General features: G+C 40.9%; 1 protein-coding gene across 1 annotated transcript; it reads left to right on the top strand.

Annotated features, from left to right (window-relative positions):
• Positions 1–1,300: 1,300 nt before the first annotated feature.
• On the top strand, positions 1,301–18,012 carry LOC123993250 (putative monooxygenase p33MONOX). The gene is made up of 4 exons (XM_046295182.1): positions 1,301–1,460; positions 15,732–15,871; positions 16,008–16,180; positions 16,458–18,012. Exons 2-4 carry the CDS (start codon positions 15,741–15,743, stop codon positions 16,664–16,666), a joined length of 513 nt encoding a protein of 170 aa, XP_046151138.1. The 5' UTR covers positions 1,301–1,460; positions 15,732–15,740; the 3' UTR covers positions 16,667–18,012.
• Positions 18,013–24,509: the final 6,497 nt, after the last annotated feature.

Here is a 24,509-nt window from a genome sequence, read left to right as displayed (position 1 = left end):
TCGTCGCCAAACCCACTGGCTCCATGTCATCTACAAGACCCTGCTAGGTAAAGTCCCCCTTATCTCAGCTCGCTGGTCACCATAGCATCTCCCACCTGTAGCACTCGCTCCAGCAGGTATATCTCTCTGGTCACCCCCAAAACCAATTATTTCTTTGGCCGCCTCTCCTTCCAGTTCTCTGCTGCCAGTGACTGGAACGAACTGCAAAAATCTCTGAAACTGGAAACACTTATCTCCCTCACTAGCTTTAAGCACCAACTGTCAGAGCATCTTACAGATTACTGCACCTGCACATAGCCCACCTATAATTTAGCCCAAACAACTACCTCTTTCCCAACTGTATTTAATTTATTTATTTTGCTCCTTTGCACCCCATTATTTTTATGTCTACTTTGCACATTCTTCCATTGCAAAACTACCATTCCAGTGTTTTACTTGCTATATTGTATTTACTTTGCCACCATGGCCTTTTTTGCCTTTACCTCCCTTCTCACCTCATTTGCTCACATTGTATATAGACTTGTTTATACTGTATTATTGACTGTATGTTTGTTTTACTCCATGTGTAACTATGTGTCGTTGTATCTGTCGAACTGCTTTGCTTTATCTTGGCCAGGTCGCAATTGTAAATGAGAACTTGTTCTCAACTTGCCTACCTGGTTAAATAAAGGTGAAATAAATAAATAAATAAAAATTAATTATGTGTTCCTGGTCCAAAATGACCGCCCCATTATATCTGAATATAAATCCATAACAATACATATATTATCACCTAATGTTGTGTTAGATATTTTTATCAACTTAAGTTCTTGTGAACATTCCAAGTTGTGAACTTCAATTGGCTATTTATGGCCTGTAGGCCTCATTGACCTGAGCTCATACAAATAGTTTTTGAGTAAAGAAAAGCACAATGTATGGATTATTTTGTCTATAACCAATACTCAGATGAAACATATTGTGCTATTTATCATAGACTACTACTTCACAGTCAGTTTCTTGGCCTCTCTCCTCCTCACCAGTGTCATGATCAAAGATTTGATCAAGATCCTCACATACATATATACATATATCGATCATTGTGCTGCCACAGAATGCATTGTCGGCAGAATAAAAAAGCGCAGAATAAAAAAACTTTATATACCAGAGCTGTGAGAAAAGTTCTATATATTATTGAAACAATGTTGAAACAAAGAAGAACTGCCTGTTCCACATTTGAGTGCTATTTGTGCTGTGCATGTTGCCAGGCAACACAGTAAAATGAGACGAGCCCACGTTTTCCTAAAACAGCCAATCAGAACACCTGTAACAAAGGGAGAATGAGGCCATTTTTAGGTTCGTAGCTGCAATACACATTGTACCTCCGTGCTGTATTTGTTTATTACACTTGAAAAACAACGAATAATGGATAAAATGAGAGAGTGGATTGGCCTGGAGAGTCAAAGAAATCTTCACATGAAAAGGTATTTGATCAGAGCCATATCTTGCTATTTGTCAAGGCACAACAGTTGAATAGTTAACCGACCTTTACGTAACGTCAACGTAGCGAATTTAGCTAGCACAAAGTGTACCTCTTTGAGTGTATTCTGCCGATATCGTATCAGGACAGCAAAGTAACGTTCGTTATTTTTGTAATCATTGTGTGTTAAATAACGCTAACATCGTTAGTTTAAGCTTTTTTAGTTCGCCGACGTTTACCGCTGCTCAGGCTCTAGCCAATTTGGTCCATGCAATATTCGCGTTTTCACTGGGCTAGCTAACGCGTTAGCTACTAGCTAGCTGTGTTTGTCGTCAAAGAAACATCACACTAACGTTATGGGTACCTTTAAAGAGTTTACTTGGTGGCAGGTTAGTTAGTTAGCTAGCTAAGTTGTTGTTTAGTTAGCCAACTCAAAAGATTTGTCAAGCCACATGGTTGGTTGTCATTTCGAGCTAAACAAATAAGCCTATGCTATGTTTCAGAAATGGCCCATTGGCGCACCTCTTAGACCTGGTTTCCCAAACTCGGCCCTTGGTGCACGTTTTTTTTTGTCGTAGCACTACACAGCTGATTGAAATAGTCAACTCGTCAAGCTTTGATTATTGAATCAGCTGTGTAGTAGTGCTAGGGCAAACACCAAGACGTGGCCTCCATGACCGAGTTTGGGAAACCCTGGCTGCTTTCCAAACACTTAAAAGACATCCTATCCCCTCAGCCCTCAAATTAAGTGGACACCTCTGATGTCTGACGAGTATACACTTGCGGGGCAAGGGAGGAAGGAAAAAAATATATATATATGTATATTTCGTTGTGTGTGTGTGTTTGTATATTAGAGGTCGATGATTTTTCAACGCCAATACCGATTATTGGAGGACCAAAAAGCAGATATCGATTAATTGGCCAATTTTTATTTATTTATTTGTAATAATGACAATTACAACAATACTGAATGAACACTTATTTTACTCTTAATATAATACATCAATAAAATCAATTTGGCCTCAAGTAAATAATGAAACATGTTCAATTTGTTTTAAATAATGCAAAAACAAAGTGTTGAAGAAAGTAAAAGTACAATATGTGCTATGTAAGAAAGCTAACATTTCAGTTCCTTGCTCGGAACATGAGAACATATGAAAGCTGGTGGTTCCTTTTAACATGAGTCTTCAATATTCCCAGGTAAGTTTTTTAGGTTGTAGTTATTATAGGAATTATAGGACCATTTCCCTCTACCATTAACATTTGACTATTGGATGTTCTTATAGGCACTTTAGTATTGCCAGTGTAACAGTATAGCTTCCGTCCCTCTCCTCGCTCCTCCCTGGGCTCGAACCAGCAACAACACAACGACAACAGCCACCATTGAAGCATTGTTTCCCATCGCTCCACAAAATCCGCGGCCCTTGCAGAGCAACTGCTCCAAGTCTCAGAGCGAGTGACGTTTGAAACGCTATTAGCGCGCACCCTGCTAACTAGCTAGCCATTTCACATCGTTTACACCAGCCTAATCTCGGGAGTTGATAGACTTGAAGTCATAAACAGCGCAATGCTTGAAGCATTGCAAAGAGCTGCTGGCAAAAAGCACAAAAGTGCTGTTTGACTGAATGCTTACGAGCCTGCTGGTGCCTACCATTTCTCAGTCAGACTGCTCTATCAAATCATAGACTTAATTATAACATAACACTCAGAAATACGAACCTTAGGTCATTGATATGGTCGAATCTGGAAACAATCATCTCGAAAACAAAATGTTTATTCTTTCAGTGAAATACAAAACTGTTCCGTATTTTATCTAATGGGTGGCATCCATTATTCTAAATATTCCTGTTACATTGCACAACCTTCAATGTTATGTCATAATTACGTAATATTCTGGCAAATTAGTTCTCAACAAGCCAGGCGGCCCAAACTGTTGCATATACCCTGACTCTGCGTGAAATGAACGCAAGAGAAGTGACACAATTTCACCTGGTTAATATTGCCTGCAAACCTGGATTTCTTTTAGCTAAATATGCAGGTTTAAAAATATATACTTCTGTGTAACGATTTTGCTTTTTTCGCAAATGCGCTTTTGTTAAATCATCCCCTGTTTGGCGAAGTTGGCTGTCTTTGTTAGGAAGAAATAGTCTTCACACAGTTCGCAAGGAGCCAGGCGGCCCAAACTGCTGCATTTTCCCTAGTTAAAAGAAATTCAAGTTACCAGGCAATATTAACTAAATATGCAGGTTTAAAAATATATACTTGTGTATTGATTTTAAGAAAGACATTTATGTTTATGGTTAGGTACACGTTTGAGCAACGACAGTCCTTTTTCGCGACTGCGCACCACATCGGTTATATGCAGGAAATGCTAGATAACTACACATGGTTGATGATATTATTGGTTAACTAGTGATTATGATTGAGATTGATTTGTTTGTTTTTTATAAGATAAGTTTAATGCTAGCCAGCAACATACCTTGGCTTCTTACTGCATTCGTGTAACAGGCAGGCTCCTCGTGGAGTGTAATGTAAAGCAGGTGGTTAGAGCGTTGGACTAGTTAACCGTAAGGTTGCAAGATTGAATCCCAGAGCTGAATCTGTCGTTCTGCCCCTGAACAAGGCAGTTAACCCACCGTTCCTAGGCAGTCATTGAAAATAAGAATGTGTTCTTAACCGACTTGCCAAGTTCCGATTTGTTATGAAGACTTGAAATCGGCCCTCATTTATCGGCCATTCCGATTAATCAGTCGACTTCTAGTGTTGACCCTTCTTTTTCAAGACCTCTGCAATCCACCATGGCATGCTGTCAATTAACTTCTGGGCCACATCCTGACTGATGGCAGCCCATTCTTGCATAATCAATACTTGGAGTTTGTCAGAATTTGTGGCTTTTTGTTTGTCCACACGCCTCTTGAGGATTGACCACAAGTTCTCAATGGGATTAAGGTCTGGGGAGTTTCCTGGCCATGGACCCAAAATATCAATGTTTTGTTCCAACTTAGTTGTCACTTTTGCCTTATGGCAAGGTGCTCCATCATGCTGGAAAAGGCATTGTTCATCACCAAACTGTTCCTGGATGGTTGGGAGAAGTTGCTCTCGGAGGATGTGTTGCTACCATGCTTTATTCATGGCTGTATTCTTAGGCAAAATAGTGAGTGAGCCCACACCCTTGGCTGAGAAGCAACCCCACACATGAATGGTCTCAGGATGCTTTACCGTTGGCATGACACAGGACTGATGGTAGCGCTCAGCCTGTCTTCTCTGGACAAGCTTTTTTACGGATGCCCCAAACAATTGGAAAGGGGATTCATCAGAGAAAATGACTTTACCCCAGTCCTCAGCAGTTCAATCCCTGTACCTTTTTGCAGAATATCAGTCTGTCCCTGATGTTTTTCCTGGAGAGAAGTGGCTTCTTTGCTGCCCTTCTTGAAACCAGGCCATCCTCCAAAAGTCTTCACCTCACTGTGCGTGTAGATGCACTGACACCTGCCTGCTGCCTTTCCTGAGCAAGCTCTGTACTGGTGGTGCCCCGATCCCGCAGCTGAATCAACTTTAGGAGATGGTCCTGGTGCTTGCTGGACTTTCTTGGGTGCAATTGGACCACTCTCCTTGAAGTTCTTGATGATCTGATAAATGGTTGATTTAGGTTCAATCTTACTGGCAGCAATATCCTTGCCTGTGAAGCCCTTTTTGTGCAAAGCAATGACGACTGCATGTGTTCCCTTGCAGGTAACCATGGCTGACAGAGGAAGAACAATGATTCCAAGCACTACCCTCCTTTTGAAGCTTCCAGTCTGTTATTTGAACTCAAACGATATGACAGAGGGATCTCCAGCCTTGTCCTCATCAACACTCACACCTGTGTTTAACGAGAGAATCACTGACATGTCAGCTGGTTCCTTTTGCGGCAGGACTGAAATGCAGTGGAAATGGTTTTTGGGGATTCAGGTCATTTGCAATGCAAAGAGGGACTTTGCAATGAATTGATCATCTGATCACTTTTCATAACATTCTGGAGTATATGCAAATTGCCATCATACAAACTGAGACATTGTGAAAATTAATATTTTGTCATTCTCAAAACCTTTGGCCTCGATTGTAGTAATCAATAATTTAGCTACATTTCTTTCAAATGACATTTCTGTGAACTGTCTTGTGTACATTTTAAATTGACAGAGAACCTGTTAGCAAAGGTGTCAGCTAGAGATGACCTGCAGGGATTTGTAGATTTGCACGTAATCTGAGAGTAAGTGGAGACAAATAAATGTATAAAAGTCACCTTGTCCAAGATAGTTATTACAATTTCACGCCAGGGTAAGCCTACACAAAACACAGACGAAACACACACCTCATTTTAATTGTTTCGAAAATTCCCTATAGGAAAATTAATGGTGGGATAACGATTGGAACCATTTACCTGTTTGACTGCTAGGTTTTATGGGTATTATGAAACCTCCACTGTGGAGGCTCTATTACCATTACTCTTGAAGGTCCAAGGACCTTATTTTATTTTCAGAGGTAGACTGGCTCTGAGAGCCAAATACTCCATTGAAATGTGAATCGATTCTCAATTGCAAAACGGTTCTGGGAACATAAAGCCCTTTACTTTCATTTCACATCAAAATAATTTCATAAATGCTAAATGCACACTTACTGTCCACTGTTTTAACCAGCTTTATCACAGTTGCAGCAAAAGTATTTTTCAGTGACAACATGTTTTTGGCAGCCTTTTTTCGTTACACACAGGCAACGTTCCCTCATTTTTTGGCACTGACCAAATTTCAGCCAACTTGAATGTTGTGAAAATTAATCCCATAACATTTTAACATGGAATTAACTGTTCTATCGTTCAGCCTACATTAGCAGCCAATGTGTGGTGTTCAATATAGGCCTACATTTCATTAGACTTTTGAAAAAAACATACAGTTAATACACTTGTCCTTCAGATAAGGAGGTGAATGAAAATGTTGTTGTTTGATGCAAGATACCACTTTATAAAATGAATTATTATTCCCATAACACTATTACAGAGAATCCGGCAAATGATGCTTCCTTCTGCCTATTGGCTACCTAGCTTATTCAAGCCTGTCTCAAAATACAACACTGCCCCTTTAAGACAAACAAAAGTTATTACCTGATTTGCTTTTCAAGTGTCTATAGAAATGCCAATGTTTTGTGCTCATGTAGGAAGCAACTCGCCCCAATGCTGACTACAAATCATTTATAACTAGGCTATTACCTCACTAACAAAGGATATGTACAAATGTGCACACGTTGCTATGTGTAGCTTTCGCTTTGATCTCAAAACAAGCATGACCGCTCATGCTGTAAAAAGTCCCGTATAAGTGAATGGCACAGATCCATATATGGCAATGGTCTATTTGTATATAGGCCTACTGCATCTCTGCTTGTTATGGCGCACCGGTCAGTGTAGAGTACAGGCCTGAGTGGTGTCTGTCAATGCAATAGAATCCTACTCTGATGCGTTCTGCCCACAACAAAATCTCTTGCATAGTTTGTTTTGGTATGTTGCATTGAAAGTGGCTAATATTGCATTGATTCGATCACAATTATCACAGTGAAGGGAAACATTGAGAGTTTTAATTAACGGGGAAAACTCTAGAAAGTTAGGTGAAAGTTAAATCTCGTGCTTCTCTGCGATATTTCTTCTGCACGGTAGTCACGGTGGAGCTGCGAGCCCGCATGCCGCTTAGAGGGAACATTGCACACAGGTGTTCGGAGCATGCTAGATAGCTAATTATCGGTCTTCTGGAAACAAGTGCTGTAACATGGATATATGGATGTGTGGGAACTAACCCTAACCTTATAAATTATGGATGCACCGATATAACATTTTTGCCATTACTGGATATCCAATCTTTTCCTTACCAAAATACCTGATACAGATACCGATAACCAATATTTACAATTTTAGCGTTTTTTTTTTAAGCATTCTAGTATAGTTGAAACAAAGTAACATATGTTCAGTTAGGAACAGATTTTTTAAATAACTTGTAAATGACAAATCCATGAATGTATTTTATCGCACAACAGACATTCATGACACAAATATTTTAGCTGCACCGCATTACAAAGATGATTCAGTTGTTGGTGGCTCTTCTTACTATCCAATCTTGACTGTATGGAGAAAGGTAAAAATTCTTTGAAAAAAATATTGGTTAACCTCTTGCTCCTACCTGGCACGCAGGCGTCCCATCTAGAGATCTGGAAATGCAAATGCACTACGCTAAATGCTAATAGTATTAGTTAAAACTCAAACGTTCATTAAAATACACATGCAGGGTATTGAATTAAAGCTACACTCGTTGTGAATCCAGGCAACAAGTCAGATTTTTAAAATGCTTTTCGGCGAAAGCATGAGAAGCTATTATCTGAATGCATGTAACACCCCAAAAGACCCGCAGGGGACGTAAACAAAATAATTAGCATAGTCGTCGCTACACAAACCGCACAAATAAAATATAAAACATTCATTACCTTTGACCATCTTCTTTGTTGACACTCCTAGATGTCCCATAATCACTATTGGGTCTTTTCTTCGATTAAATCGGTCCATATATAGCCTAGATATCGATCTATGAAGACTGTGTGATAAAAAAAATAGCGTTTCATAATGTAACGTCATTTTTTTAAATTAAAAAAGTCGACGATAAACTTTCACAAAACACTTCGAAATACTTTTGTAATGCAACTTTAGGTATTAGTACACGTTAATAAGCGATAAAATTCATCAGGAGGCGATGTCAATTCTGTAGGTGTCCGTCTGTAAAAAATGTCCGGATATTTCTCAACCAAAACATCCGGTCAGAGACCGGAGGGAATCGGTTCCCTAGATTCAGGTTTGACCAAGAATCAAAGCCGAAGCAAATGACAAGACTCTAGACATCGCGTGGAAGCTGTAGGTACTGCAACCTCGGCCTCATTTAATTTGGTTCTTCTTTAACAATTCCTGGAAGTGGCGCATGGATATTTATTTCCATTTTCAGTGATCAGATTTTCCTGCACTTTTCGATGAAACACACGTTCTGTTATAGTCACAGCAGTGATTTAACCAGTTTTATAAACGTCTGAGTGTTTTCTATCCACACATACTAATCATATGCATATACTATATTCCTGGCATGAGCAGCAGGGCGCTGAAATGTTGCGCGATTTTTAACAGAATGTTTGAAAAAGTAGGGGGTAGGAGTAACAGGTTAACTAAAAATGCAGTTAAGCATTTTAGCTTCAACTGCTTGAAAACATTTCTGTCTCTAGGCTGTTAAACTGCTATGAATGGCACAACTTAAAAATGAGAGAAAATTTACAACACAGTTCATCTTTCATTTAGAAAATGAACAAAAGTGCTTTGTTTAAAATTAGATGAAAATCTTGACCTATACCAGCCATGAATAAACAACAGAATAGCCATTGGGCTTAGTCATTTTTTCCCCAGTGACTCTAGATGGCTGGGTTACAATATGACTGCATATTTACAATTGTAACATTTGGGGGAGGTGTTTCTTCACAAAGAGGACCTGCTAGACTTTGTCACGAGAGTCTGTTTCTTTTTTTGTCTACAATGTGTGAAGCTGCACTGAAAACCTAGTACGTTTAATACAACAGATTGCATTATTCTTGCATTCCAAAGTATCAATAGGCATAGGTCTACATTTGCAAATGTTGGCCGATGTAGTAACAGAAAATGAAAATACAATGCGTATCTCTCTCTGAGACAAACAGACACTGGCATAAAAGTTTTGTTGGCATTTCCGTACAGTTGAAGTCAAAGGTTACATACACCTTTGTCAAATACATTTAAACTCAGTTTTTCACAATTCCTGATATTTAATCCTAGTAAAAATTTCCCGTTTTAGGTCAGTTAGGATCACCACTTTATTTTAAGAATGTGAAATGTCAGAATAATAGTAGATTATAGCTTTTATTTATTTCATCACATTCCCAGTGGGTCAGAAGTTTACATAATGCTACCACAATAAGTTGGGTGAATTTTGGCCCATTCCTCCTGACAGAGCTGGTGTAACTGTCAGGTTTGTAGGCCTCCTTGCTCGCACACACTTTTTCAGTTCTGCCCACAAATTATCTATAGGATTGAGGTCAGGGCTTTGTGATGGTCACTCCAATACCTTGGCTTTGTTGTTCTTAAGCCAGTTTGCCACAACTTTGGAAGTATGCTTGGGGTCATTGTCCATATGGATGACCCATTTGTGACCAAGCTTTAACTTCCTGACTGTCTTGATGTTGCTACAATATATCCACATAATTTTCCTCCCTCATGATGCCATCTATTTTGTGAAGTGCACCAGTCCCTCCTGCAGCAAAGCACCCCACAACATGATGCTGCCACCTCCGTGCTTCACGGTTGGTTCAGAGAATCCCAGTGGAAACAGGTGAACCGGCCAGGCAGAGACAGCAAGGGCGGTTCGTTGCTCCAGAGCCTTTCCGTTCACCTTCACACCCCTGGGCCAGACCACACTCAATCATATGACCCACTGAAGAGATGAGTCTTCAGTAAAGACTTAAAGGTTGAGACCGAGTTTGCGTCTCTCACATGGGTAGGCAGACCATTCCATAAAAATGGAGCTCTATAGGAGAAAGCTCTGTCTCCAGCTGTTTGCTTAGAAATATGGGGACAATTAGGAGGCCTGCGTCTTGTAACCGTAGCGTACGTGTAGGTATGTACGGCAGGACCAAATCAGAAAGATAGGTAGGAGCAAGCCCATGTAATGCTTTGTAGGTTTGCAGTAAAACCTTGAAATCAGCCCTTGCTTTGACAGGAAGCCAGTGTAGAGAGTCTAGCACTGGAGTAATATGATCAAATTGTTTTGTTCTAGTCAGCATTCTATTAGCCGTATTTTGCACTAACTGAAGTTTATTTAGTGCTTTATCCAGGAAGCCGGAAAGTAGAGCATTGCAGTAGTCAAACCTAGAAGTAACAAAAGCATGGATTAATGCTTTTGCATTTTTGGACAAAGTTTCTGATTTATGCAATGTTACGTAGATGGAAAAAAGCTGTCCTTGAAACAGTCTTGATGTGTTCGTCAAAAGAGAGATCAGGGTCCAGAGTAACGCTGAGGTCCTTCAGTTTTATTTGAGACGACTGTACAACCATTAAGATTAATTGTCAGATTCAACAGAAAATCTCTGTTTCTTGGGACCTAGAACAAGCATCTCTGTTTTGTCCTAATTTAAAAGTAGAAAGTTTGCAGCCATCCACTTCCTTATGTCTGAAACACACGCTTCTAGCGTGGGCAATTTTGGGGCTTCACCATGTTTCATTGAAATGTACAGCTGTGTGTCATCCGCATAGCAGTGAAAGTTAACATTATGTTTTCGAATGACATCCCCAAGAGGTAAAATATATATAGTGAAAACAATAGTGGTCCTAAAACGGAACCTTGAGGAACACCGAAATTTACAGTTGATTTGTCAGAGGACAAACCATTCACAGAGACAAACTGATATCTTTCTGACAGATGGTCATTATGGCCAAACAGTTCTATTTTTGTTTCTTCAGACCAGAGACCAGACATTTCTCCAAAAAGTAAGATAATATAATATAATAATAATATATGATTTAGCTTTGTCCCATGTGTGCATACATTCTTGTCCCCACGTAGTCTGGCTTTTTTTATGGCGGTTTTGGAGCAGTGGCTTCTTCCTTGCTGAGCGGTCTTTCAGGTTATGTCGATGAGCGGTCTTTCAGGACTCATTTTACTGTTGATATAGATACTTTTGTACCTGTTTCCTCCAGCATCTTCACAAGGTCCTTTGATGTTGTTCTGGGATTGATTTGCACATTTCGCACCAAAGTACGTTCATCTCTAGTAGACAGAACACGTCTCCTTCCTGAGCGGTATGATGGCTGCGTGGTCCCATGGTGTTTATACTTGCGTACTATTGTTTGTACAGATGAACGTGGTACCTTCAGGTGTTTGGAAATTGTTCAGAAGGATGAACCAGACTTGTGGAGGTCTACAATCTTTTTTCTGAGGTCTTGGCTGATTTCTTTTGATTTTCCCATGATGTCAAGCAAAGAGGCACTAAGTTTGAAGGTAGGCCTTGAAATACATCCACAGACATGTTTTAATGACTCCAACCTGTGTATGTAAACTTCCGACTTCAACTGTATGTCCCCATTACCAGTGAAACATTATCAAAACCTATTTATTTAACTTACTTGCTGTGCTGTTTCATTCATTTGATCAGTCATTTCATTCTCAACCAGGATTTCATCATACATGTCAAACAGTGAAGTTTCAGCTCAGTCTGTCCGTGGCCTCTTCTGTCATGGGTCCTCTTCCTCGGTGCGCACTGTCCATTTCCATCTTGTCCAGCTGCGTCTGTAACATTTCACGTAAACCCTGTTGCTTGTCTGCATCGAAGTAGCAATCCTTCTACTTAGCATCGAGCATGGTGGCAACACAGTAAAGAGGCTCAGAGAGAATGCCACCGAATTGCTTGTTCACAGCCTCTAGTAGAGTACTTTTGCAATATGTGTCGGCAGTTTTGTTGAGCAGGCGTTTCAATGCCATAAGAGGGTACCACGTCTGCTGCAGACGCAGTTTATGAGCTTATTTCTCGAGTCAGTTGTTTGAATGGAGCTAGGAGTGTGTTCATGTTTTCAATGAGAGTCCACAGGTTTGTACTGATTATTGCAGGTAACTGATAGTCGGCTGCGTACCCACCAAGCACTCATTTCTGTTCCAGCAGGTTCTCCATCATGTAAAAAGTACCGTTCCATTGGGTGGAAACGTCTTGCTTAAGCCTTTTTGTTTTCACTCCAAGCTGCTCCTGTACTGTACTGCTCCCGTTCCTGTAGGTTCATGCTCTACAACATCCGCAGAGTACGACCCTGCCTCACACAGGAAGCGGCTCAGGTCCTAATCCAGGCACTTGTCATCTCCCGTCTGGATTACTGCAACTCGCTGTTGGCTGGGCTCCCTGCCTGTGCCATTAAACCCCTACAACTCATCCAGAACGCCGCAGCCCGTCTAGTGTTCAACCTTCCCAAGTTCTCTCACGTCACCCCGCTCCTCCGCTCTCTCCACTGGCTTCCAGTTGAAGCTCGCATACGCTACAAGACCATGGTGCTTGCCTACGGAGCTGTGAGGGGAACGGCACCTCAGTACCTCCAGGCTCTGATCAGGCCCTACACCCAAATAAGGGCACTGCGTTCATCCACCTCTGGCCTGCTCGTCTCCCTACCACTGAGGAAGTACAGTTCCCGCTCAGCCCAGTCAAAACTGTTCGCTGCTCTGGCTCCCCAATGGTGGAACAAACTCCCTCACGACGCCAGGACAGCGGAGTCAATCACCACCTTCCGGAGACACCTGAAACCCCACCTCTTTAAGGAATACTTAGGATAGGATAAAGTAATCCTTCTCACCCCCCTTAAAATATTTAGATGCACTATTGTAAAGTGGCTGTTCCACTGGATGTCATAAGGTGAATGCACCAATTTGTAAGTCGCTCTGGATAAGAGCGTCTGCTAAATGACTTAAATGTAAATGTAAATGTATTGCTTGCAGGCGGTGGCTGTATGCTAGCTGTGAGTGTTTAAAATGACCCACTATCTTCCTACCTGTTGCCACTGTCAGATATGCTGCATTGGAACCAAAACACCTTTGTTCGCAGCCATTTGCAGCGTGTGTGCCATGCATGGCAAACTGTCGACTCCGCATTCTTCCGAAGCCTTTGTCATGTTACGTGCATTATCACGTAGCACAGCATGTACTTTGTTCTTGGGGATTTTCCAAGTTTCAAACATGTTCTCAAATGCCATTGAAATGGCAGCAGCGGTATGAGAACCAGCACATTCTTGAGCATGTACGAAATCCTTGTCTATCCACTGTGCTGTCAGACTCCGCATGCTCATGGGGCTGACATCGCTGGTCCAAATGTCAGTTGTGAAGCTAATAGCAGTGACGCCCATAGCAAGTAGCTCATGGATGTGCGTTTCAACAATACTTTGTTGAACGTCTGGGGGGGATGCACTTTCAAATGAGTAGTTAAGTTTGTGGTATTAAAAGATTTCATTTTCTCCGGTCCTTGGGAAATAATAGCAGCACAAACATTGCATATGGTCTTTTTGTTATCTTCCTTTGAAACTTCAAAATAGACCCACACAGCAGACATTGTGGGCTCGGTTAGGAAGGCTGTATTTTTCGTGGCGTCATTACCTCATCTACCTACGTTATATAGATATGCACGTCAGCTTTGACATCGGTTTTGCACATCGGTGTTAAACTAGACATAGAGCCGACGCGATATTGGCATTTTTGCTAATATCTGCCGATTCCGATATGCTTACCGACTCTATCGTGCATCCCTACTATAAAGGTGTGTGTCATTTCAACGTTCTGTTTATTTGTAAATTGCTTCTCACTGATATGAAAGATAAGGTCCTTTATGCTTCCCAAACCGTACCACAAGCGATGCATGTTACTGTTCAGACGGAGTTACTGTTCTGAAACTCCCCCATACAGAAGACGTCTTCTTCACCATGATTCTTCTGTAATGTAATGGAACTGAGAGTCATGATCAAGGGCTAAGTGGTTGTATGACATCAAAATGTGGTCCCCAACCGGCTTGTGCTGTGCTGAACACCAGTTTAGGTTTCGAAAGGGCAGGGTTCCAAATATGTTTGGGTCTTTTGCTGACACCCTAGAAGAAACCTCTAGATAGTTTTCTCTGCTCCTAACAGTCTAAGAGGGAACAGGGTATACGCTGCATTCAAATGATGAGCACGAGAGTGATCAGAACTCGAAAGGAAAGGATTGCAACAGTGAGGACAGACCGAGATTGCAGGAGCATAATACACACAGAAGTATAGGATATTCCTCCCAACATTCCCAGAAGGAATGTAGAATGATGGAACATAGAGAATATTGTTCTAGAGATTGTTGATTTTGGTTAATACTGACTCAAAAAGGGAAGATTGGAGCTTGGGAAGCATGCTTTTTCATTAGCCTATCATGGTTCTATGGATTTCATTAGCTGGGAAACTCTCTAGATAGGAGACTAGGCTGAGTCTTCTGGGAATATTGATACCTAGTTGGGAAACCTTATTTGACTCTGGGTACCCTGCTATGGATTATATAGGGAATAGGGGTTGTTTGGTGACAGGTCTTGACTTGTGCTGGTGGGTGCAGGACAGTTGTGGTCTGCCTGTTTATTATTTGGCCTGGGGAAAACACTCCCTGGCTTGATGCCTCTGAGTTATATACTTGTGTATAATGAAAATACGTGGCATGCAGTGATCATAGAATTTTGGACTGAGGAGTAGTGGTGGAAGAATTACAGAATTTTCATACTTGAGTTAAAGTAAAGATATCTTATTAGAAAAAGTAAAACTCACCCAGTAAAATACTACTTGAGTAAGTCTAAAAGTATTTGGGTTCAAATATACTTAAGTATCAAATGTAAATGTATTTGCTAAAATATACTAAAAGTATAAATAATTTCTAACTCCTTATATAAAGAACATTTTGTATTTTATTTTTACAAATAGCCAGGGGCATGCTCCAACACTGACATCATTTACAAACAAAGCATGTGTTTAGTGAGTCCGTCAGATCAGAGGCAGTAGTGATAACCAGGGATGTACTCTTGATAAGTGTGTGAATTAGACCATTTTCCTGTCCTGCTAAGCATTCAAAAGGGCACGAGTACTTTTGGGTGTCAGGGAAAATGTATAAAGTACATTATTTTCTTTATGAATGTAAGTGAAATAAAAGTAAAAGTTGTCAACAATATAAATAGTAAAGTACAGACACCCTAAAAAACTACTTAAGTAGTACTTTCAAGTTTTTTTTTTTTTACCTCTGTACTCTTTACCACTGCTGACAAGAATGTTATTCCTGCATAGAGAGGGGTCTTAGATCATTAGTCTGGGCACCAGTCAAATGGACATTGTGTAGCCTGGTGGGCCCCTTAGGTTAATCACTCATTTCTCCCACTGACTGCGGTCAACAGTTTCCAAATATCCTTAGTTTGATGCAAAAACAAATGTTGATGGGGGAAAACAGGCCAAACTGGTCTTTGGTTTGTGTGTTTACGTGGCCCACCATCATTTGACCCGCCTCAATGTCACAATCTTGCTCTTGGGTCTCGTCATTTGGGTAGTTGTCTGTGTATACGTGTCTTTACCATGCAAAACGCATGCCTCTCGCTCCCTCATGGGCTGCAGACAAGAGTGCTACTGAACAACATGTCTAAGCTGCATCTTTCTACCTCTTTGTCTCTGCAGAAGCTGAGAATGCCAAGCGGGGACTTCAAGGAGGACAGGCTTACGACATCAGCTCAATCCACCCCTTGTGGCACCCCTTCCAGCACCCCCTGTGTTACCCCCAGCATCAGCCCCAACTCCTCACCGATACTCAACCGCAGGTATGTATCAAATGGCTATTTTGTAAGAGTTCCTGTAGTAGAATAGACGTCCACATCCCTCTGAATGAGCACTAGATTCAAATCTGAGAAACATTTTCAGATGGCACATTGGGTTCAATTGTTCTGTCTCTAACAGCTTTGTTGCACCATTTCTTGCTGCCCCAGAGCTCAGTAGTCCTAACCTCAGCCCTGAAATGGGAGGCAACGAGGGAGGAGGTGGAGCGGGAGGGGAGAGGTGGAGCTTATTTGGAACTTCTCGCCCAGTAGTACAGAAGTCCACTACTGACCCCGGTTCAGAAACCAACACAGGTGAGAAATCAGTCCCTCAGGAGTTTCAATTATCAGGACTGTTGGCAGAGCTTTCTTTGTATACTTTTTTTTTTAAGTGAGAAGGGTCTAAGAATAGACTTTGTGTTCCCAAGAGAGAATGTGTGAATTATAGTCTTCTATAGTCATGGTCAAGTCAGCATTTCGGTTTCTAAAAAATAACTTGAAATGTAATGGATGTTGCAGTTTTTTTGCTTTGATGATGCCATACCTTTTTGTCAGGTGCGTTAACAACCTCGTCTCCTCTGCTCTTCCTCAGGCTTCACACTAAAGTCATACTTTGGCATGCAGAAGTCTAGCACCATGGAGGGCATCAAGACCCAGGTCAACCTCATGGTGGATGACCCTGCCAAGTTCAACCCCCCCAAGATTGAGATCAACAGCATCGAGGGCAACAGACCCCTCCAGACCCGCCCACACAAACTCAAACCCAGGGACATGAACGTCCTGACACCATCTGGATTCTGATTCCCTTGCCTCCCTGTTGGCCAATAGCAGTTCTACTACCCTCCCTGTGTCCTAAGCCTCCTCAGCTTCTGTGGAACACCGAGATGGAAACATGGAGGACGAGCTACAGAACTATATCCCCATATTCCCTGAACCCTGATGTTTTATATGACCCTATGCCCGCTCCCCCCACTTCTCCTCAATTAAAGCACCAAACGGAGCATTTCCATCCATCTCGCCTCAAGAGGGTCACTTTTTTGGAGGGGTGCTTTGTTATACAATGCCCTGTTGTCGTCTGCTTCTCAGTGATGTCATGAGATAGAAATTGTGGTTTTGATGTCCCCTGCTTTGGATGAAAACCCCCAAGCTCATTGTATTTAACTCACTTTCACTTAAAGCACTGTACAGTACCCAGCCAATGTTATTTCACTCAACTATACTCAATTTAACAGTGAGTGTGGTTTTACTGACGTTGTGCCTAAGCTTGCTTCTGGCATCTTGGTCACATCAGTTGACCTTTTTTTAAAGAATTTGAAAGATGAGTGGCTACTGCTAACCAGGATTATTTGTATTTGTTTTTCTTCATAACATCCAGATATTGTTTGTTAGTATTTGTGTCATGATATTTGTCATACCAGTCTGTAATGCTTTAAGAATATATTGATATGAAGTACAATGCATTGAAATGGTCATTTTAAAAGCTTTTTTTATATGGACTATTATTTTAGAATGAATACTGTTCTTTGTTTTTGCAAGATGTTCCAAGATGAATTCCAATAACTATAGCCTGGTCCACTGATTTGGGCTGTAAATAATTTCAACACTAACAAAAGTATTCCAACTTTTCTGGTTAATTATTTATCTTAATTGCTAACTTTAAAGGGCCGGCTCCCCCATATGAAAGCCACTTACATTTTTGACTGGTACTGTAGGTGTTTATGATCCAGCTTTCGTCTAAGAATTAAATGGTGTTTTGGAATGGGGTTACTAGCTAGTGTATTTTACATCGCACACGAGTATAACATCCCACATTAGATTTTTTTTTATTGTCACATACACCAGATAGGTGCAGGTAAATGTGTGGTTTTACAGGGTCAGCCATAGTACGTTACCCCAGGAGCAAGTTAGGTTTAAGTGCCTTGCTCAAGGGCACATTGGCAGATTTTTCACCTTGTTAGTTCGGCTATTCGAATCAGCGACCTTTCGGTTAATGGCCCAACTGCTAGGATACCTGCCCCCATTAGAAAAAAACACTGTTGGGTTAAAAATGAAAGTTGTGAAAATGTTGCTGATTTGACCATTACATCTTATGGACACTAGATGGCACAAGAAGCTCTGAGGGTGAAATAAAGAGGACTCAAAAGATATTGTTGGTGAGTCTCATGAATTTTTTACATTCAGTGTTTTTAACCGTGTTCGAGAGGATCAAAACTCTTATGTATCATGGGTAAATTGTGATCGATTGACGGATCTACAAATAATGAGTAGTGATTTGTAGATCAGGCAGAAACAATTTTCCCATGATCCATCAAGGTTTTGATGCTGTCGAACACGGCCATTGAATTCGTTACAATAGTTAATACGGATTCTGTATTGCCAGCACATTCTAAAGGCAAAATCAACAATAGCACTCAACCAACGTTCCCTCTAAAAAAAAATAGGCACTGTGAAATTTCACGTCTGCTGAGCGCAAACTTGAATATTGTAAAAATTCTATGCAACTTCCAGTGTGCGTTTATTGTGAACTCTGGCTGTACCTGCTTTAAGTTACAGTTTTAACAGTGACCATGTAGGCTACTGTGGCTATTTGATCATAATGTAGGCCAGCCAAACTCAACTGGTGGTCTGAGTCTGGACCCAGAGAAGGGTCAATCCGGACTGGACAACATCGCACTTTTTTATATAAAAGGTCAAATTATTTTTAGACAGCTTTTTAAAAATCTACCGGGTGCAGCAGACACAAATGTCTTTCTCTCTCGACGCAACGCCCACCTCTACTAGTGCCCCTTCTAATCCAATCACGTGGATATCTGCAAATACAAGAGGCGGCGTCTTACACAATCACAATCAATCCAAATATCCTATGCGGAACCTTGCAAATGTTTTTATTTTTTATACATATTTTTTAACAAAAATCAATACAGGAAGTACATGTGGGAAAACAAGTATATATAAATAATATACAAAGGACAATTGGGCTAGGGGGTACAATATCACATTACACAAGGACCTTAAGGGACATACATACACTTATTATACAGCTTTTTTGTTAGTAGAGTATTGTCTTAAAATACAGTTGAATTTATTTTTGTAAGGTAAGAAAATGTGGTGTTTTGTTTGTAAATTTACATGTGTGAATATTAAATTTGGCCAAAAGAATAATGAAATTAAATACAGAAAAATTTAATACATAAATGTTTTATCTTATTTCTATCGTAGGTAAAGAATCCAAGCAGTACATCTCCACAATAGTGTAAGATCTTCATAAATGTGTTTGATTATAAATCTACTGATGTCTTGCTACAGTTTTCTTACATGAATACAATTCCAAAATATATGCAACACTGTTTCTGGGTGGTCATTACAAAAGGAACTATTTGAGTTGATGATTTCCTTAAACTTCTTCATATAGTGGTTGGCAGGATAATATTTATGAATAATTTTAATGGAAACTTCCTTAATTTTGTTAACAAGTAGGTATGTGTGGCAACATCCAAACTTTTTTCCAACAGATATTATCAATAAATCCATTCCAATAAGGCATGACATAAGTTATAGATACAACATCCTGCTGAAACAAGGTTTGTTTCGCTCTGTTGTTGAATGGACCAAAAGAGAAACAAATCTTTCCTGCTGATGAGTAAACAGGCTCAATGGAAAGTAGGTTCTGAGGGTCAGGTCTTGACACGTTCCTGAATAACAGAGCAACACCTGAGGGAATGGCATCTAAAACAATTATGAAATCTTTAGGTGTTACAGGGACCTTGTAAAGTGATAAGAATTCCTTATAACTAAGTAAACGACCCTCTGCATTTACCAGTTGGCTGACCAATAGGATATTATTTTGGAACCAATATTCTAAAAACAAATAAGTATTTTTATACAATATATCCCGATTCTATAAAAATACTAATTTGGTTTTAGAATTTTGGTTCTGAAATAATATCCTATTGGTCAGGTGTCACCACAGACCCTGGTTTGATGCCAGGGTGTATCACAACCAGCCGTGATTGGGAGTCCCATAGGGCGGCGCACAATTGTCCTAGCATTGTCCGGGTTAGGGTTTCGATGGGGTAGGCCGTCAATGGAAATAAAATAAAATACCTCTATCTATCCTGCCATGCCTTTCTAAAGTCTTCGAAAGCCAAGTTAACAAACAGATCCCCCGACCATTTCGAATCCCATCGTACCTTCTCCGCTTAGCAATCTGGTTTCCTAGCTGGTCATGGGTGCTCCTCAGCCACGCTCAAGGTCCTAAACGATATCATAACCGCCATCAATAAAAGACAGTACTGTGCAGCCGTCTTCATCAACCTGGCCAAGGCTTTCGACTCTGTCAATCATCACATTCTTATCAGCAGACTCACAGCCTTGGTTTCTCAAATGACTCGCCTGGTTCACCAACTGCTTCTCAGATAGAGTTCAGTGTGTCAAATTGGAGGGCCTGTTGTCCGGACCTCTGGCAGTCTCTATGGGGGTGCCACAGGGTTCAATTCTCTGGCTGACTATTTTCTCTGTATATATCAATGATGTTGCTGCTGGTGATTCTCTGATCCACCTCTACACAGATGACACCATTCTGTATACTTCTGGCCCTTCTTTGGGCACTGTGTTAAACCTCCAGACGAGCTTCAATGCCATACAACACTCCTTCCGTGGCCTCCGACTGCTTTTAAATGCTAGTAAAACTAAATGCATGCTCTTCAACTGATCTTCAACCATCTAGCATCACTACTCTGGACAGTTCTGACTTAGAATATGTGGATAACTACAAATAGCTAGGTGTCTGGGTAGACTGTAAACTCTCGTTCCAGACTCACATTAAAGCATCTCCCTATCGGCTCCGTATTTCACAACAAAGCCTCCATCATTCGTGCTGCTTAACATACCCTTGTAAAACTGACTATCCTTCCGATCATTGGATGTAGTCTATCACAGTGCCATCTGTGATAGTGCAATCCCCATATACTACTCACCACTGTGACCTGTATGCTCTCGTTGGCTGGCCCTCGCTTCATATTCGTTACAAACCCACTGGCTCCAGGTCATCTATAAGTCTTTGCTAGGTAATGCCCTGCATTATCTCAGCTCACTGGTCACCATAGCAACACCCTCCCGTAGCATGTGTTCCAGCAGGTATATTTCACTGGTCATCCACAAAGCCAACTCCTGCTTTGGCTGCCTTTCCTTGCAGTTCTCTGCTGCCAATGACAGGAACGAATTGCAAAAATCACTGAAGCTGGAGATTTACAGTTGAAATCGGAAGTTTATATACACTTAGTTTGGAGTCATTAAAACACGTTTTTCAACCACTTCAAAATGTTCTTGTTAACAAACTATAGTTTTGACAAGTTGGTTAGGACATCTACCTTGTGCATGACACACGTCATTTTTCCAACAATTGTTTACAGACTACAATTCCTGTGGATCAGACGTTTACATACAGTGCCTTGCGAAAGTATTCGACCCCCTTGAACTTTGCGACCTTTTGCCACATTTCAGGCTTCAAACATAAAGATATAAAACTGTATTTATTTGTGAAGAATCAACAACAAGTGGGACACAATCATGAAGTGGAACGACATTTATTGGATATTTCAAACTTTTTTAACAAATCAAAAACTGAAAAATGGGGGTGCAAAATTATTCAGCCCCCTTAAGTTAATACTTTGTAGCGCCACCTTTTGCTGCGATTACAGCTGTAAGTCGCTTGGGGTATGTCTCTATCAGTTTTGCACATCGAGAGACTGACATTTTTTCCCATTCCTCCTTGCAAAACAGCTCGAGCTCAGGGAGATTGGATGGAGAGCATTTGTGAACAGCAGTTTTCAGTTCTTTCCACAGATTTTCGATTGGGTTCAGGTCTGGACTTTGACTTGGCCATTCTAACACCCGGATATGTTTATTTTTTAACCATTCCATTGTAGATTTTGCTTTATGTTTTGGATCATTGTCTTGTTGGAAGACAAATCTCCGTCCCAGACTCAGGTCTTTTGCAGACTTCATCAGGTTTTCTTCCAGAATGGTCCTGTATTTGGCTCCATCCATCTTCCCATCAATTTTAACCATCTTCCCTGTCCCTGCTGAAGAAAAGCAGGCCCAAACCATGATGCTGCCACCACCATGTTTGACAGTGGGGATGGTGTGTTCAGGGTGATGAGCTGTGTTGCTTTTACGCCAAACATAACGTTTTACATTGTTGCCAAAAAGTTCAATTTTGGTTTCATCTGACCAGAGCACCTTCTTCCACATGTTTGGTGTGTCTCCCAGGTGGCTTGTGGCAAACTTTAAACGACACTTTTTATAGATATCTTTAAGAAATTGCTTTCTTCTTGCCACTCTTCCATAAAGGCCAGATTTGTGCAATATACAACTGATTGTTGTCCTATGGACAGAGTCTCCCACCTCAGCTGTAGATCTCTGCAGTTCATCCAGAGTGATCATGGGCCTCTTGGCTGCATCTCTGATCAGTCTTCTCCTTGTATGAGCTGAAAGTTTAGATTTATAATAAGCTATAATAAGCTATAATGGGGTGGTCATTTTGGACCAGGAACACAGAATGAATTAACATGAAACTAACACAACAGGTGGGTTAAGTATTTATGTAAATTGTTATGGCTGTATTGTTTTAAAAACCCAATCATGTTGTGGGTCCATCAGACCCGCGAACATTGGGTGAATAACAAAAACATGAACACCACACAAGGGTTAAATGTATGCTCATTCAGCTGTGCCTCACAAGTAATACAATAAAGGCTCTATTACTGGTGTGATCATACAGCCTACACCACATTTTGAAATATATATATTTTTAAACGTCCTGAACAACAATGCATTGACAGGGCAATTCAAGCAAAGCCAAAACGTAGTGATAATGTATTGGGCCTACACTGCACAAACCTCATTTCTACAGTAATGTTTTTAATTGGTTCATGTTACATAGGCTATTGTTGAAGGTCATGTTAAAAAATACATCTGAGCGGTAGATCTCAGCTAGCATTTTGACTTAGAAAATTATCTTAACTTAGAAAAGGTTGGTGACCACTGTTCTAGAGTTTTCCCTGTTAACACTATCAACGTTTCCCTGTGGCAATTGTGATCGAATCAACGCAATATTAGCCACTTCCAATGCAACATACTGAAACAAATGAACTATGCAAGATAGGTTTTGTTGTAGGCAGAACGCATTTGAGTAGGATTCTGTTGCATTGACAAGCACGATGTACTCTACACAGACCTGTGCGGCATAACCAATCAGAGCTGCAGTAGGCCTATATGAAAATAGATGGATATATGGATATAGATGGATATACGGATCTGTGCAATTTACTTTGAACTGGACTATGTTTAATAGCATGAGCGGTCATGAGTAGAAGCGCTTGTTCTGAAATCAAGGCAAGAGCTGCATGTAGCCACCTGCACATTTTGTTAATATCCCTTGTAAGTTAGTGAGATAATAGCCCAGTTATAGATCATTTGTAGTCAACAGTAGGGTAGTGATCGCTTCCTACAAGAGCACAAAACGTGTACATTTCTAGACATCTTTGAAAAGCGAGTCAGGTAAATCACTTGTTTTGTCTTAAAGGGGTAGTGTTGTATTTTGAGACAGTGGATAAAGTGGATAAACAGGTATAAAGTGGATAAACAGGTTAATGTCAAGCACTGCATGTTTTTTTCAAAAGTCTCATGGAATATAGACCTACATTGAACACCACACATTGGCTGCTACTGTAGGCTGAATGATAGAACAGCTAATTCCTGTTAAAATATTATGGGATATACACTGCTCAAAAAAATAAAGGCAACACTAAAATAACACATCCTAGATCTGAATGAATGAAATATTCTTATTAAATACTTTTTTCTTTACATAGTTGAATGTGCTGACAACAAAATCACACAAAAAATTATCAATGGAAATCAAATGTATCAACCCATGGAGGTCTGGATTTGGAGTCACACTCAAAATTAAAGTGGAAAACCACACTACAGGCTGATCCAACTTTGATGTAATGTCCTTAAAACAAGTCCAAATTAGGCTCAGTAGTGTGTGTGGCCTCCACGTGCCTGTATGACCTCCCTACAACGCCTGGGCATGCTCCTGATGAGGTGGCGGATGGTCTCCTGAGGGATCTCCTCCCAGACCTGGACTAAAGCATCCGCCAACTCCTGGACAGTCTGTGGTGCAACGTGGCGTTGGTGGATGGAGCGAGACATGATGTCCCAGATGTGCTCAATTGGATTCAGGTCTGGGGAACAGGCGGGCCAGTCCATAGCATCAATGCCTTCCTCTTGCAGGAACTGCTGACACACTCCAGCCACTTGAGGTCTAGCATTGGCTTGCATTAGGAGGAACCCAGGGCCAAACGCACCAGCATATGGTCTCACAAGGGGTCTGAGGAGCTCATCTCGGTACCTAATGGCAGTCAAGCTACATCTGGCGAGCACATCTGTCTGTCACATGTGCTTGCTTACATCTGTGAAGAGCACAGGGAGCCAGTGGCGAATTTGCCAATCTTGGTGTTCTCTGGCAAATGCCAAACATCCTGCACGGTTTGGGCTGAAAGCACAACCCCCACCTGTGGACGTTGGGCCCTCATATCACCCTCATGGAGTCTGTTTCTGACCGTTTGAGCAGACACAT

Source organism: Oncorhynchus gorbuscha, linkage group LG13, assembly GCF_021184085.1.
Source record: "Oncorhynchus gorbuscha isolate QuinsamMale2020 ecotype Even-year linkage group LG13, OgorEven_v1.0, whole genome shotgun sequence".
In the NCBI taxonomy this organism is placed as follows: Eukaryota; Metazoa; Chordata; class Actinopteri; order Salmoniformes; family Salmonidae; genus Oncorhynchus; species Oncorhynchus gorbuscha.
Note: the sequence above shows the minus strand (reverse complement) of the source record. Positions and strands in the feature narration are given on the sequence as shown.

What these genes read in the sequence shown, in the direction of transcription:
- LOC123993250 (XM_046295182.1), top strand. Translation starts at nt 15,741, where the DNA reads ATGCCAAGCGGGGACTTCAAGGAGGACAGGCTTACGACATCAGCTCAA. An exon ending in TCACCGATACTCAACCGCAG is followed by an intron (nt 15,872 to 16,007) that starts GTATGTATCAAA and finishes TGTCTCTAACAG; the next exon opens with CTTTGTTGCACCATTTCTTG. An exon ending in CGGTTCAGAAACCAACACAG is followed by an intron (nt 16,181 to 16,457) that starts GTGAGAAATCAG and finishes GCTCTTCCTCAG; the next exon opens with GCTTCACACTAAAGTCATAC.